This window comes from Tachysurus vachellii, chromosome 13, assembly GCF_030014155.1.
Source record: "Tachysurus vachellii isolate PV-2020 chromosome 13, HZAU_Pvac_v1, whole genome shotgun sequence".
NCBI classification, from domain to species: domain Eukaryota; kingdom Metazoa; phylum Chordata; class Actinopteri; order Siluriformes; family Bagridae; genus Tachysurus; species Tachysurus vachellii.
Window position 1 is genome coordinate 11,854,849 of NC_083472.1, and position 16,649 is coordinate 11,871,497.

Genomic DNA, 16,649 nt, shown 5'->3' on the forward strand with positions numbered 1-16,649 from the left:
ACCCTGAATGTGTTTTCAAGAATTTCAAAAACCAAGTTGTAATACAGTTTTATTAATAAGGCCATTCATTAATTTATATCTTGTCTTACAGCAGACACTCAATTGTTATTCTACAAATTAAATAATTGGATAAGGTTATTTCTCCAGTCTACAGTTAAAAATTGTAAAACTAGTACAAATGTAATAATACAATTTGCAAATTTATATACAAAGTTATATACAATCATGTGTCCTACCTTTTAGCTGGAATATATATATATATATATATATATATATATATATATATATATATATATATATATATATATATATATATATATATATATATATATACACACACGTATATATATATATATATATATATATATATATACACACACACGTATATATATATATATATATATATATATATATATACGTATATATATATATATATATATATATATATATATATATATATATATATATATATATATATATATATATATATATATTATAACTGTCCAGATCTCTTTGTTTTCTCAGTTACCTACAAATTGATGTATGTCTCAATAAATCTAAAGAACAAACAATTTGAAAAAGCTTGTAATAGTAATAGAACTAATAGAACTGTTTGCTTTTAACAGAAATAAACCTCTGCTTTAATTAGTTTTTAATTAGTCTTTAATTACAGTAAACATAGCCAGATAAAAACAGCCAAATATTCAAGAATGTAACAAAATTACAGTAAGGATTGTAGTATTAGAATATCAAAATATACCAAAGCATTAATATAAAAGTATCTGTGACGGCTGGTAGGGATGTTATATGGGAGGGACAAGATTTCTGTATATTTTGAAAATTAAAATTTTAGGTTTAAACAATGCATTAAATCACAAGTTCTTATTAATGGGATAAAAACAAAATTACTATTTTTTACACACACACACACACACACACACACACACACACACACACACACACACACACACACACGCACACAAACACACACACACACACACACACAAACACACACACACACATAAAGTCAGTGCTTCAAGTACTGTATGTTATGTACTTCACTTTGATACAAAAAAGTTATAACAAATCAAAAAACATAAAATGTACATGTTTTCTCTTCTGTCCTTTTGTGTAATTCGTACTTTAATAATGTGTGCTCAGTCTTTCTCAGGGATGGTCAATCTTATCCCCAAAGTACTGGTGTGGGTGCAGGTTGTCAATCCAATCAAGCAGGAGACAAACCTGTTTCCACCTGTTTACTAAGTTGATCTAGTCTTTTAATAGACTGAAGACAGAAGTGTGGCTTCTGCTTTGCTGGAATGAAAACTTGCACCTACTATCTCATATCCTTCCCGGATCCGTTTGGACCGATTGGACATCCCTGTTCTATCTACTTTAAGTTTCTCCTCCATAGGATCTTAGGGGGAAAGTTGTTACTGCAAATAAATAGTAATCAAATCTACTGAGCTACAAAGAATCAGCTCCGGTGTTGGTTTTCACACCATTCTGTGTATTTTTTTCTGTGTAATCCCAACTAATGTGGATTCCAACAATAAAGGTCTACACTATATCTTATGCCTTTTTACAGATAAAAACAGGAGGGCTTTTTTTTATTTATGCCAGCCATCTCTGAACATTATTATAGCTCTATATGATAAAAAAGTCAGCTCTGTATTGGAGTATAAAGCTCACTGTGATATACTAAAATAAAAAACAATAGCTCTATTTTAGGTCTTTTGAAGTAGAAGTGGATTTTGTTTTCTCTTAATATCAAAGAAATATTGAGATACTGATCATAGAAAAAAGACACATAGCAACTAATCTATGTTTGCATTTAAGTTACAGTAAGATGGGAAATAATATAATATAAAATCTGACATCTGACCCAACCTGACACTGCTATTTGACCCAATGATTCTCCATGCAGCTAAAATACCCTTCATTATTACAGTCGTATGCAAAAGTTTAGGAACCCCTGACAAGTTCCATGAATAAATATTTGGGTGTTTGGATCAGCAATTTCATTTTGATCTATCAAATAATTGAAGGACACAGAAATATATCAGTAGTGAAATGAGGTTTATTGGATTAACAGAAAATGTGCAATATGCATCAAAAGGAAATTAGACAGGTGCATAAATTTGGGCACCCTTGCCATTTTGTTGATTTGAATACCTGTAACTACTTAGCACTGATTAATTGGAACACACAATTGGTTTGGTGGCTCATTAAGCCTTGAACTTCATAGACCGGTGCATCCAATCATGAGAAAAGGTATTTAAGGTGACCAATTTCATGTTGTTCTCTTTGACTCTCCTCTGAAGAGTGGCAACATGGAGGCCTCAGAACAACTCTCAAATGACCTGAAAACAAAGATTGTTCAACATTATGGTTTAGGGGAAGGCTACAAAAAGTTATCACAGAGATATAAGCTGTTAATGTCCACTGTGAGGAACATAGTGAGGAAAAGGAAGACCCCAGGCACAGTTTTTGTTAAGGCCAGAAGTGGCATGCCACATAGATTATTGGAGGGGCAAAGGCGAAGGATGGTGAGACCGGTCAAAAACAGCCCACAGACCACCTCCAAAGACCTACAACATCAACTTGCTGCAGATGGTGTCACTGTGCATCGTTCAACAATTCAGCGCACTCTGCACATGGTGAAGCTGCACAGGAGAGTGATGCGAAAGAAGCCTTTTCTGCACATACACCACAAACCTAGTCGCTTGAGGTGTGCAAACACATTTGGACAAGCCAGCTTCATTTTGGAATAAGGTGCTGTGGACTGATGAAACAAAGATTGAGTTATTTGGTCATAACAAGGGGCGTTATGCATGGTGGCAAAAGAATCACACATCAGGTGGCACAGCAATCCAAGAAAAACACTTGCTACCCACAGTAGAATTTGGTGGAGGTTCCATCATGCTGTGGGGCTGTGTGGCCAGTGCCGGTACTGGGAATCTGGTTAAAGTTGAGGGTCGCATGGATTCCACTCAATATCAGCAGATTCTTGAGAATAATGTTGAGGAATCAGGAACCAGGGCTGGATATTTCAACAAGACAATAAAGCCAAAACATTACTCAAAATCTACTCAGGCGCTTATGCAGAGGAACAAGTACAATGTTCTGGAATGGCCATCCCGGTCCCCAGACCTGAATATCATTGAACATCTGTGGGGTGATTTGAAGCGGGCTGTCCATGCTCAGCAACCATCAAACCTAACTGAACTGGAGATGTTTTGTAAGGAGGAATGGTCCAAAATACATTCATCCAGAATCCAGACACTCATTACAGGCTATAGGAAGCTTCTAGAGGCTGTTATTTCTGCTAAAGGAGTCTCTATTAAATATTGATGTGATTTTTCTGTTGGGATGCCCAAATTTATGCAAATGTCTAATTTGGTTTTGATGCATATTGCACATTTTCTGTTAATCCAAAAAAACTCATTTCACTACTGAAATATTACTGTGTCCTTCATTTATTTGACAGATCAAAATGAAATTGTTGATCCAAACACACAAATATTTATAAATGAAAATCATGGAAATTGTCAGGGGTTCCTAAACTTTTGCAAACGACTGTACCTGCTATTGTGTTAGTTGGTTAACATGTGAAAGTCAGTCCTCATTTCAAGTTAAACACTTCTTATTCTAATATTTGTATGATCATCCATACAGTTTATGTTCATACAGAAAATCACACCGTTCATGTCAGTATTAATCTTAAGATCTGAGGAGAGAAAGCAGTGTCAAGTCAGGCCTGAGCTGCTCTCTCTGTTGGTAAAGCACAATGGCTTGTTGCAAGAGTTTTAAAGGCTATAAACAGCAATATATTCTTTAAAGCTGACTGGTCTTCTTTGACTGGACGTATTTGTCCTCAGCACCATCCTTTACAAACATCCTCTGCTTCTCTGGTAAGTTTTCAGTGCGCTGACGCTGCCTCTGGTGCTCACTGCTGTGCCATATCCCATAACCAAAATAAATTAGGAAACCTGTAGATAAGTAAAGAACAATTGTTTGTGTATGTGCAGATCTCTGTTATTTCTTGGACTACACTAGAGTTTAAGCATTTAGTAGTTGCAGTCATGCTTACATAAAATATTCTGGAGTGCTAATTGCTGATTTGCCTGAGAGAGAGAGAGAGAGAGAGAGAGAGAGAGGTGCGTGTGTGTGTGTGTGTGTGTGTGTGTGTGTGTGTGTGTGTGTGTGTGTGTGAATTTGAATATATTGGGTGTGCATGTGCTCAATATATGTGTGTGTGTGTAAGAGAGAGAGAGAGAGAGAGAGAGAGAGGTGTGTGTGTGTGTGTGTGTGTGTGTGTGTGTGTGTGTGTGTGTGTGTGTGTGTGTGTGTGTGTGTGTGTGTGTGAATTTGAATATATTGGGTGTGCATGTGCTCAATATATGTGTGTGTGTGTAAGAGAGAGAGAGAGAGAGAGAGAGAGAGAGAGAGAGAGAGAGAGAGAGAGAGAGAGAGAGCACTTACCCAAAGACATCCAAACAGAAAAACGGATCCACGTGTCTCCACTCAGCTGCACCATGAGGTAAACATTGACAAATATACTCAGAATGGGCAGAAAGGGCAGCAAGGGAACCTGTAAAGCAAATAAACACACTGCAAAGAACATCTGCAGCAGTGCCCAATAATCCATAGACTGAAACTCATTCTGTGTGTTAAGTCAAATACATGAAACAGCACATTACTCTCAGTTAACTGAACCATGCACTGTACGTTAATAAGTAGGCTTTTCTTTTCTTTTTTTCCTTTTTTGAAAGTGACAGATTTCATATTATTCAGTCAGTGCTATTAATTAAAGGATTCATAAGCATTTAACACCATAGATTGTAATTGTTTAACTGAACCCATCATTGTTGTAATATTTAAGTTAATATTAAATGTAGCTCTGGCAGTTTCTGATAATGTTATAGTAAGCTTAAAGCTCTATGAGATCATTGTTATAGTATCTGTAATCTTTGGTTTTTTTTTTTTTACAAAACACATTTGTTTGATATGGTTAATCAGCAACTTATGACTCTGAACATTTTCATCCCTGCTTACTCCTAACCTGTTTTACCTGTTAACTTGTTCTTTCTGTTTTTACATGCATCAACGATATCAAGTTATTCTGTTACAGTCTCAAAACTTTACCATTTACATTAAATAAAAGAACGCTGTTTTTTTTAATGCTCAGAGCTCAGTTGTGTTGTCATAGCTCAGGAGCTTTTCCTGTTACTTTTCAGGTCATTAAGCAAGTCATCTCAAAATATACCTACCCCACTTATTTATCACACATACCCTACTGACCTCAAACACTTTTCAGTCTACTTACCATGAAGGACACCTTGCTGCTGGTTTGCGGTTGTCTACAGACCAAAACGATACACATGAAAAAGATGAGAAAGGATGTTGCCAGCACTCCCAGGACCCAGGGCTCCAGAGCAAGTATGGCTCGTCCACAATGTGTAGTAAGAGCACTCATGACACACACTACGATAGCTGTAGAAGGAGGAAATTCACACGTCAATATCTGTGTGCTAATATAGGAACAAAGATTTGGGCTGACATATCAGTACACTGTAAGACAAAAGTTCTCCTGATGATTTACTCCAAAAGTTACATACACACTCAAAATTAGTCACCAATGAATTAGGTTAAGTTTCATTTTGAAAACTTGTGAACTTGTTGAATGGAATCAACATAATAGAGCTATCATGTTTTATAGAGTAGCAAGGTCACATGACATGATGCTTACCTATAACCCCAACAGCCACGTTAACAGCGGTGGATGAGCTCTTTGTGGGCTGCAGGGACGGATTGAAGAGAGTGTGCAGAGATAATCCTCCATCTTTCAGCCGATTGAGATGAGACTCAGACTCGGTCAGCTCTGACTCTGTGACTTCATTAGTTTTAGCGCTCTCGAGGACAGAGTCAGGACGATACCTGAAACAAAAGATTCATCATCATGACACTATTATTGACAGTTACTTAATTATTGACAGCTGTTTAAATCTTCCCTGAACTACATGTCATTTAATAAAACGATGCATTTAATAAGTTGTGAATCCTACATTTGAATATGTCATTCATAATATACAGCATATTTACATATATTGTACATTCATTAAGTCCAGTTTAAAATGATCCATGAAGTCTGTTTTGTTTTCTATCTATTCACTGATGAAATCTTGTGCACAAAACTGTTCATGGTCCAATGAAGTGACACCATCCACATTAATTTCATGCAATCTTATTTTTCACTTTACGGACAACTGTTTTTTTGTTTATTATTCACCACCAGTTGTGTACGCGTTGTGATTGGTTGATTTCTATCCTTGCCCCTTCCTAAACACCCCCTTTTTGTCATTTTTGGCTCAAGCTGAATAGAAAGCAAGCCAAATGTCTCAGTAGGCCCTTTAACAGTAATAAACAAATTTGTTCCATATACCAAAAAAAGTTTCACTTGTTTTACTAAGTAAATGCAGGACACTGTTTGAGAATTTGTATTTTCGTGTTGTGTCATGGTACACCTTAATCTCCTCTCATAGGTCAAGAAGTCCTCCACCCCATTTGTTGAAAAAAATTGTTTTTTGTATGTCTTGTTTTTTGTTTTTTTAAACAGTGGTCACTTTCAGGATTTCTGGAAAAATATCTGTGTGCTCTTTTATGTGAGCTTGTCTGAGAAAACAAGGCTGAATAAACAGAACTATGAAATACAGAAGCCACTGAGACTTGTGCAATAGCTATATTTAGTTTATAGACCACTTTTACACATATACTGCACTGTGTATAGTGCGTGCATTTTTATAAACTGGTATAACGGACAGATAGAAATGCTTTCATAATGATAAAGTTGCAAAGTAAATAAAACCATTGACACTAACCTGAGAATAAGAACACAAGCAGCAACCAAAGAGTATGCCAGCAGAGTGCCAATGGACATCATATCCACTAAGGCTTTTAGGTCAAAAAGGCAAGCCATGATAGCTGTAGGATATGATATGTACAAAAATACTGATTAACAAGACAACCATGAAAATAAATAAGTGCTAAACTATACTCTATACCCTTTAAAGAACATACCGTGTATAACAACAACAAATTGTTGAAATCTCTTTTCAGACGATTTATTCAATTGTTATCAGTGTACACTTGGTTCAATAGGTTCAATTGGGGTTCTAAGGAATTATATTTCTATTTACTTAGCTTCAATGAATGATTTATGCCAAAAATTTTTATAGTGACCATAAAGAAGCTTTTTGTATAATTATTATTACTATTACTATAACAAGAAATTACTCAAAAGTTTATGAAGGAATGAACCCATGACAGGCTACAAAGAACCTTTTAGGGTTCTTCTGATTGAACTAATAATATAGTACATCATAGGGTTTCCATACAGAACCTTTTCTTTTAAGAATGTAGAAATGCGTTATTTCGTTAAAAAATGTTTTTTTAAAAAAACTTACAGTACTGACCAACAGAATTGCACTCCAGACAAAAGTCCAAATTACAAGTGTGAATTTGTATTTAGAACTTCTGATTTGTAGTTATGGTGAAAAATCACAAAATGTCTAACAGAAATATTACAAACCTTGTCAGTGTATTTTGACCAAACCCAATAACAGATTCGACAATTGTATCTCCATCACCATACTTTTATATCACAACCAGGGATTTCACTACATCAGGTACCTGATAGCATAACTACTGTATTAAATAAACTTTTAAAATAAACCATAAATCAAATAGCAAATAACTGGCTTTAACACATACTGAATTTCAAATGGATATGTTCTGTTTTTATTATATTATATATTATATATAATATAAAAATTTGGCAAGTGCAAAGAGCTACTCAAATCCCTAGTTGTGTTTTTTTTATCTACAAGTAATGCTCTCAGGGATTAAATTAAGGGTTGAAATTGGAGAAAGACAAGTTATAAAAAATAAAATAATAGCCACAAGAATTATGTCTGGTAAGCTCAATATTGTTATTTATATTAGATATTTATAATAGAAATAAATACACTAAAAGTGAGAGAAATTAATATAAAATAGTAAAATTATTACAACCATACATTGTCCCACTCAATTTAACCCCTTTTTGGCATGCCAAAAGTTCCAGTTTGGGAAAATATACACTGAAAAGGCAGTTACTAATTATTAGTAATAATTTACTAATATTTACTGATTTAATTTACTAATATTTAATTTACTAATAATTTACTAATATTTACTAATATTTATTAATTATATATATTATATTAATATTAATTATAGTTACCATGAAAAGGCAGTTACTAATTTTGTAGTATATACCTGTATGCTTTCTGCTAGGTTGATCAATTTTATCTGTAAAGGAACTGTGTGGTTCAAGGTTTTTATTCTAACCAAGCAAGAATCGAACCTGACAGTCGACTGAAGATCAACCAAGATCGTTTAATTAAATAGGAGGAATCTGGTTGAATTCCTGTTTGGATGAACCAAAATCCTGCGGCCACACATAAAATTGGACAACACTGTTTTCTAAAATAATACATTATGAGACAAATGTGTACAGATTTATGAGGAACTTTGTAATTTTGTATCATCAAAGATCTCCTTAACATCCTCAAAAGGAAACTTGAGGAAATTTGAGACTGAGATCCAGAGCATTGTTACAGGTGTCCAAACTTACAAACACTCAGCAGGCTAGCAATGTAATCTATCAAACCCAGATTGTTTCAGTACAGACTGAATCACAGGGACCATGCAAAGCAAAGCCTGACCTCCTGGACCCCTCTTCCTGGTAGTTTGTTCTCTACACTACACTCTGCCCTCTATGCAGCTGTATGTAGGCGTTTCAAACACTTGCTAAATCCATTCCCTCATTTCTACTACCATGAAAATGTTTATCCTTTACTGTTCCCCAAAAGAAATTCCTCTATGGCTGAAATTACAGGCAGCTGCACCTGTCCTAGTTCAATGCCTCTATATAAAATAAATATTGCTTTCTTTTACACACTCCAGGACATTTTCCGCTTTAGGGACCTTATAAATCAGTGTGTCCAAATTCTAGGTATCTCACACTGCTTGGCATTGTTCATACACTATTAGTAAGATAACATCTGCACCCTAAAGAAAACCCTTATAAGTTTTATGTACAACTTTACACTGGAAAGTTTCTCTTCCAGAAAAGATTCAGTGTGTAAACCATTAAGGAGCTTAAAACCCTTAAGCATTCAAACAAATCCTGAGTAATCATTTTTCCTAAGAATATATTGTATTTTGCAACATACAATAAATACACCCAATTGAACTCATCAAATAATTACCATATAAATTTGGGATTAAATCAATTATTAAAGAACAGGAGATCAGGCAAATGTAACCTCCACATCACAGCTACCACCAAAAGAGCTAGAGCATGCATCCAGCATTTATTCTACAAACCCAGACATGCAAACACCGCAACTGCAACCAAGCTGACACACAAAGAGGCAGCAGTTCATGCCATGTCCCTCTCTCCTCGGGAGCTTACCCGCCATGGTGCCTGCCGCCATTGTGGCAGCCACTGGTGACTGACGCTTACTCACTTTGGAAAGAAATCTGAAAAGTATGCCATCTCGTGCCATGGCAAACAGAATGCGTGGCAGAGGAAACATGGCGCCTAACAAGCTAGGAACAAAAAAGGGGTCATGGTTCAAACACAAAGTATTCCTGACAGAACACGTATCAATCCACCGGCAATTGTGAATGTGTAAAGAACTGTCAATGTAGGAATTGTGCAAGATTTTTTTTAAAGGTAAAAACAAATATCTTTTATATATTTTTTATCTTTTTCTATATCTATTTATCTTTTAGATCTATCTTTTAGACTTTTGTCTCTTTTTGAATTTTCTGGCTTCACCAAAGATATTCTCTTATTGAACATTCATATTTGCCTGGTGGAGCATGTTTACACAGCAACTTACACCCCCATCTCTCACCTGCAACTACACCGGAGGCCATTGTGGCAATAAGTGGGGTCTTCGTCTTAGGATTGATTCGGGCTAACACTTTGAAAAGCACCCCATCCTCTGCCATAGCATAGATTACACGTGGCATTGGAAATATGGAGCCCAGCAGACTGCACACATGGAGCAGAGACATGCACGGGACGAACACATTGTCAGGCAACATATACTGTACACAAGCCACACACAAGCAGAACAAGTACATACTGGAGACCAGTTCCCCAAAAGCTTTCTTTAATACCTTACACATTTTTTCGGTGTCTGTATTAACTTTATAAAGTGCATACTTTACAGCATTTTGAGATTTGGCCTTTCAGTTATGCCGTCATTCTTTTTCCTGGATTATCCCTGAAGGCACTGACATACTGTATTATTAATGTTTTATAAAAAATAATAACTCCAGATCTTGTCCTGATTTATTGTATGATGATATATATGAGACAAAAAATATATTAGCAGATGTGAAGAGACGAATATATATTTTAGAACCTGTTGAACTAGAACTATATATATTCCAATAAAATGGTCTGCATTAGAGAGCCATCCAGGAAAAAAAAGAAAAAGTGCATGCTTAGACATTTGTCCTAAAAGAGTGCAAAAATGAAGCATAAATAATTTAATTTGTGCAAAGCAATTTACGCTTGTTTTTCTTTCAAACAAACCACCACCGAAGAATCATTGGAGTTTTTATGAATCAATCCACAAGAGACCCATTAAACATATACTAATTAGGCCTCACATCCTACTTACATTATGTCTAATATTTGCATTTTAAAACTCAAAATCTGAAATAAGATTTGAAACCAACCCTGAAAGGAAATTACCTGGTTGATAGTGCACACAGGGATCCCACTGCCACAACATATTTAGCAGGACCCCAACCAACATAGTCAAAGGCCACAGGCAAAGGACTCTTCTCATCCAGTAGATAGTACGGCATCATGAGGGTAAGAGCAGCGGACACACCAAAGTAAGCCAAGAAACAAATCAGCAGGGAAGCAACTATACCGATGGGAATAGCTCTCTGAGGATTCTTCACCTCTTCACCTGATTAAGAGATTACATTTCACATAATGTCAAAAATTACACAACAATAACACATTCATTATCTCTTTTTACCAGAGGCCAAACTTTCACTTGATTTGTTGGGCGAATGTTCAGCATTGAATGTCTTTTTCGTGTCACACTCCACAGTGATGTTTAATGACTTAAATAATATTGACACTGAATGTTTTATGGATTTTTTTTTTAACAAGTATTTCTGTTTTTAACCTAGCCTACTAGGCTCAATTATCTAAACAAAAGGTTTTTTTTTCTTTCACACAAATGTTCAGACAAAATTTTAATATCAAACCCAGTTCTGCTCTCTGAGATGCCTAAAGGGCTTGTTCATAATAAAGTATTATCAAACCACTAAAAAAGGTTATCCCTTAACATAGGTAACATCTCACACTGAAAGCCTAACAGACCTGCAGCAATAAAATAATTCATTTGTTTATCCTGACTGAAAATGTCGGATTTGTCGATTTCCGCTGTACTGGTAAAAATTGTTAACCAAGGCTTGATCGTGTCAAGCCATCATATGTCTGCATGAATACCTGTAGTGGCAATGCAATCAAATCCTACAAAGGCATAGAAGCATGTAGCTGCACCAGCCAAGGTTCCGCCAAAGCCGTAAGGCAAAAATCCACCAGCACCATAATCGCTGGTAACATTTCCAGTATATGACAGATTTCTGTAATTTAATTCCATGAATAAAGTTAGTTATTGCTTTTTAGTTCTATTCAATTCAATTCAATTTCAATTCGGTTTTTGATTTGTATAGCACTTTTAACAATGAAATTTCACCCCTTAGCTTTACATATCTGAATATACTTTACATAACTCTCACCTTGTCACAATAGTTACATTTATAAGGGATTCTTCTGATATCTTCCAGTTAAAAGAATCTCCTTTGACGAAGCCAGAGACAATGACAAACATAAGCACGAGCACGTTGATGGTGGTAAAGATTTTGTTGACCCATGCTGACTCTTTAACCCCAAAAGAAAGAAGACCTAGGAATATAAAGTCAGAAGAAAACATTCAGTATAATATTGTGGTTTTCCAGAAGGTTCAGTTCTGTGTTCCCATAAAATTCAGTAATTATTTTGGGACATTGATGTAATAGTACACAGTGTGCAGTTGTAATTTGGTGTGTATGTGTTTTTAAACTTCATGCTGCATACTGAGGTCACAATTGTCATGTTCCTCATTACTGCAGCATTTTGGCCTTGGAAAAATTTGGCTTAACTGGGATTAAATAAACATTGACAGAATGTCCTCTTGAAATAGTGTGATAATAGTGTGCTGAGTCCAGCAGTTCAAATGTCATTCTATCTGGAATTTTAGAGCGGCCCAAATACCAACAGACTTAATACCTGAACAACAAAACCCCGTAATCAAGTCCACATGAGGCTTCTTACATAGGCACCACTGTACCACCTCTTATTAAACATGCAGTTTTAACTGAAAAATGCAATAAAGGAGCATCATTGCTGAAGCCTTTGTCAATTTTGAAATTAAATGATATTGTTTAGTGCAGCTGATGGACAACATGATGACAAGTGATGCCAAGCATGCCAAAGAAATATGGAAAGCAGCCGATTGTTTATATATCGGACAGTTTTTTTGGTTTCAAACTAAAAAATTGGTATTACGTGGGCAAAAAGACATTTTGAAAAATAAGAATTACCTGATAGCAGTAATATAAGACAAACTGCAAAGAAGTCAGGGTATTCTGCCAGGCCTGGCAGGCTCATTCTGAAGTGTAATTTGCAGAATTGCTCAATATGGCCCCCTATTAGTTCATCAAATGTTCCACTCCAAGCTCTGGCAACACTTGAGGTTCCTTCATTAAAAGAAAATCAGCTTGTGTTGTGAATGTGTACAAGTCAATTCAACCCTCTAAAGGTTAATAGTAAAATTCAAGTTTTATTCTTATAAAATATGATAATGATAAATACTTTCTGCACATTTCAGAGTGTTTTAAAATGGTTTAGATGGCATTTCTGTGAAATATGTGATTCGATATATGTGATATATATATAAACCTAAGAGAAAATGACTGATTGATTTATGATTTTTTCTTCAGATAATTGTTTTATTTTGCTTAAAGACTTTTATTTTTATTAACCACATTTATCATTTACAGACCAATATCATTATCTAACCACTCGAATGGTTAAGTAAATATTAGTTGGGTTTTTTATTAATGCTTCAAATGTGCAGAAAATACATTTTAAAAACGTTTAGCATATTTATTATTAAAGATCTCCCAGCATGATGTTCAATTCTGTACACTCACCTATGACATATGAGAGAATGAGATTCCATCCGGTGATGAAGGCCAAGAGTTCTCCTACTGTCACATAGCTATACAGATATGCAGAACCAGTTTTGGGCACACGCGCTCCAAACTCAGCGTAGCACAAGCCTGCCATGACAGAGGCCAGAGCGGCTATGAGGAAAGACACGACAATGCTAGGGCCTGAGTTGCCTTTGGCGACTTCCCCAGCTAGGACATAGACCCCAGCACCCAGAGTGCTGCCCACACCCAGAGCGATGAGATCCACTGTGGAGAGGCAGCGACACAACTTGGAGTCCTCCAGACAGTCCACATTTTTCCTTCTAACCAGAGAACGGCTGAACGACAGCAAGTGTGCCAGCATTCTTTCAATTAAGACCAGAAACTAGGAAAGTGACATAATCACATCAACATTATAAAATTGTGAAAGTCTTCAGAAACAGTGTGCAACATATAATACTATGCAAAAATCTTAGGCATTTATAAAATGAAATGCTGTGAAAATATACCTTAAATAATAATAATAAATGAATGAAACATTTCTACATTTCTAAAAAACTCACTATGAATCAATATTGAGTGACAATTTGATTTAAAAAAAAAAAAATCATCAGTAGTCTAAGGTACAATTTGTTTGAAAAAGAAATTAACTGTTTTTTTCTAAGCATGCTGAAAAATCAGCCACACTTCATTTGAATCTTGGATATGCTTCTGTTTAGATGGGTATTTTTTTTGTTGTTGTTTTAAATATATTACTTTTCTCACTGACATGCAAAACATTTTTTGTCCTTTTTTATTTTTCTTGGAAAGATAATGTTTGTTAACCAAAAAAAATTACTGAACATCTAAGATAAAAATTGTAAAAAATAAAAGACTTTTGGCCTGTACTGTATATCTCAGTGTGACCAAAAAGCTCATGTGAAAAATCAACAGAACTGCGAGAATTTCATGGAATTCTGTCATTGACATGAGTAGTTGGCTTATTTCAGCATTCTGAGTGCTAGAATACACCTCAGTTTAGACTTTACAGTTACAACACCCTACTTGTTTCTCTACCCACAGGACAGCAACTGGACATTTTTGGTCACTGCCTATGCATGTGTTTACAGTTTAATATTTATTTATTTATTTATTTATTTATTTATTTATTTATTTATTTATTTTTTATAAGGGCTGCTTTATGTAAGAAAAAAGGTAAAAATAAAAAACAAAAAACACATATAACATGACATGTACCATTTATTACCTGCTGTAATAGAGGGATTTCTTAACTGTGATGTTTTTGTTTTGCACTTATCTCAGAATCTATACAAATAATTGTACATGCGAGTATTTTAATATTTCCCTGACTACAGGTCTACTCATGGTGCTCACACACATTTTCAACATTCTGTACCAAAATGTCACAAGTTTTTATACAATGTAAATCATTTTTGTTTGCAGATTAAAAAGCTGCTGATCCAGTTCTTAAACCTCAGGCTTGAACTGTACTCTGTTAATGAATAGTGCGACATTAATATTGTCCTTGTCAGTGGATTAAGAACTCACTGGTGTATATATAGGTACTTTAGCATAATTATGAAATGTATTTACAGACTGTGAAAAGAACACACTGTTTCTTACTAATTAAGGTGGACCATGAATCTGCACTACCTACTTCACCCAAATTCATTTTGAATGCCCTTTTTGTGTGCTGCATTTTGTTAGAAGTATTTTCTATAAATTTGAACAGTGTTAATCATACCATTATTACTGTTACAGTTACATAAATGCACAAAAAATGGGTTTAATAGGATTAGAGTGTTATGTAGACTTACCTGTAGAAGCCACAAATCGAGTAGGCTGTTGCAGTGGGAGTTGCAGAGAGAAGTTGTACAGACCTGCACAACTTCTCAGAGAATTGTGTTACTGAGTTCTTTAAAGATACAAATGTTGTGCTGTGTTAAATGTGTTTAGTTTGAATTAAAGTTTCTCCTTTTCTCAAGCTCAAGCTCTTGCTACTGACAAGGAACCTCCTAACATGTCTATTTTTATTCCTCCCTTCATTCTATCCTGGTGTGTCTTAACTTGTTCTGCCCTGGTGCATGGACTCTGGGGGTTTGGTCTGACAGCTATACTGCCCCAAGAGGCGGAGGGGAGAGGAAGAGGGTGGGTTTAGAGTTTGAGTGTGTAAAACATGTAGATGGTGGACGTGTGTAGAGAGAGGCGTGTGTGTGTGTGTGTGTGTGTGTGTGTGTGTGTGTGTGTGTGTGTGTGTGCATGTGCATGCATGTGTGCATGCACACAGGTCAAACATATCCAGCCGCAAGAGCACTTAATGACCACTGATAAATGGTTAAGCAACTGACATTGACAAACACTGGAACAGACACTCATGTTTGCCCAACACAGTGGGGACAGGTTGCTAAAAGCATGGCTGTTCATTGGACAGGGGGGTACAGAGAAGTGATCACGATTAAAAGGTATATGGAAAACTACTTCTTCAAGTCTGTGAGCACTAAGAAGTCAATACATTTATTTTAAAGTCAAATGTTAGATCCAAAACATAAACCTCACAAAATAAAATTCTAGGGCAAGAAAACAAGAACAAGACCCCTAACAAGGGTAAATGGTTGTTCAGAAGAAAAAGAAGAAGAAAAAGATGCTTTAAATCACTTACCATAAAAAAAGGACTGCTTTAAGAAGGATCCAGAAAGCTACAGAAAAAAAACTTTAACAAAACAGTAAAGTAATAACGATTTAAAATTCATTTATTATATATCTGTCCAACAAAAAAATATTTCTCTAGATCCTATTGCAGCCTGGTTACTCTACTTTCAACTGGGCTCTGAAGCTCATTATGTAGTCTGAATGCCAGTGAAAGCAAATGCCACCTCTAATAGATGGCTGAGTTGGAGCCACAAATGCAAACATTCATACACATGCTGCCCTGGGAGACAAATTCATTTAAAGTTGAGGATTCCTTTTGTAGGTGAAAATTTGTTTGAGAATCTTGCCGTAAGACAAATAACAACAACAACAATAATATTATATTCATATTTTTATTATTAATAATAATTAATAATAATAATAATAATAATAATAATAATAATAATAGTTCAGTGAATTCAATAATATTTTCAACAAAATGACAGTCTACCTTTTAAAAAATGAGATGCAAGAGTATATGCAAAGGGCTTAATGCAGTGTGTTCCAGTTTAAGTTTTTAAACACTAAAACACTCATGACAAATGAACAGGTTTTGTGATACCATTGACACAATGTTGGTTCAAATCACCCCTAGATTTACATTACAATTTATCCACTAT

At 35.2% G+C, this 16,649-nt stretch overlaps 1 protein-coding gene across 2 annotated transcripts; it reads right to left on the reverse strand.

The window, feature by feature from the left end:
* Positions 1 to 921: 921 nt before the first annotated feature.
* Positions 922 to 15,434, reverse strand: slc7a2 (solute carrier family 7 member 2). 2 transcript variants are annotated; one of them, XM_060886032.1, is made up of 12 exons: positions 15,159 to 15,434; positions 13,342 to 13,726; positions 12,730 to 12,885; positions 11,887 to 12,052; positions 11,594 to 11,730; positions 10,820 to 11,042; positions 9,521 to 9,657; positions 6,882 to 6,984; positions 5,753 to 5,940; positions 5,330 to 5,496; positions 4,486 to 4,594; positions 922 to 3,992 (listed from the first exon to the last, which is right to left on the reverse strand). In XM_060886032.1, the coding sequence occupies exons 2-12, from the start codon at positions 13,703 to 13,705 to the stop codon at positions 3,838 to 3,840; spliced, it is 1,905 nt and encodes a 634-aa protein (XP_060742015.1). In that variant the 5' UTR covers positions 13,706 to 13,726; positions 15,159 to 15,434; the 3' UTR covers positions 922 to 3,837. The 2 variants fall into 2 exon arrangements, with proteins under 2 accessions (XP_060742015.1, XP_060742013.1); XM_060886030.1 differs by lacking the exon at positions 9,521 to 9,657 and adding an exon at positions 9,969 to 10,108.
* Between the last annotated feature and the right edge of the window lie 1,215 nt (positions 15,435 to 16,649).

Excerpts from the sequence above, each read along its gene's own strand:
- slc7a2 (XM_060886030.1), bottom strand. The coding sequence starts at position 13,705 with ATGCTGGCACACTTGCTGTCGTTCAGCCGTTCTCTGGTTAGAAGGAAA. Across the intron at positions 12,053-12,729 it reads TCTTATATTACTGCTATCAG|GTCTTCTTTCTTTTGGGGTT; the intron begins GTAATTCTTATT and ends TTATATTCCTAG. Across the intron at positions 4,595-5,329 it reads GCAGCAAGGTGTCCTTCATG|GTTCCCTTGCTGCCCTTTCT; the intron begins GTAAGTAGACTG and ends TTTGCTTTACAG.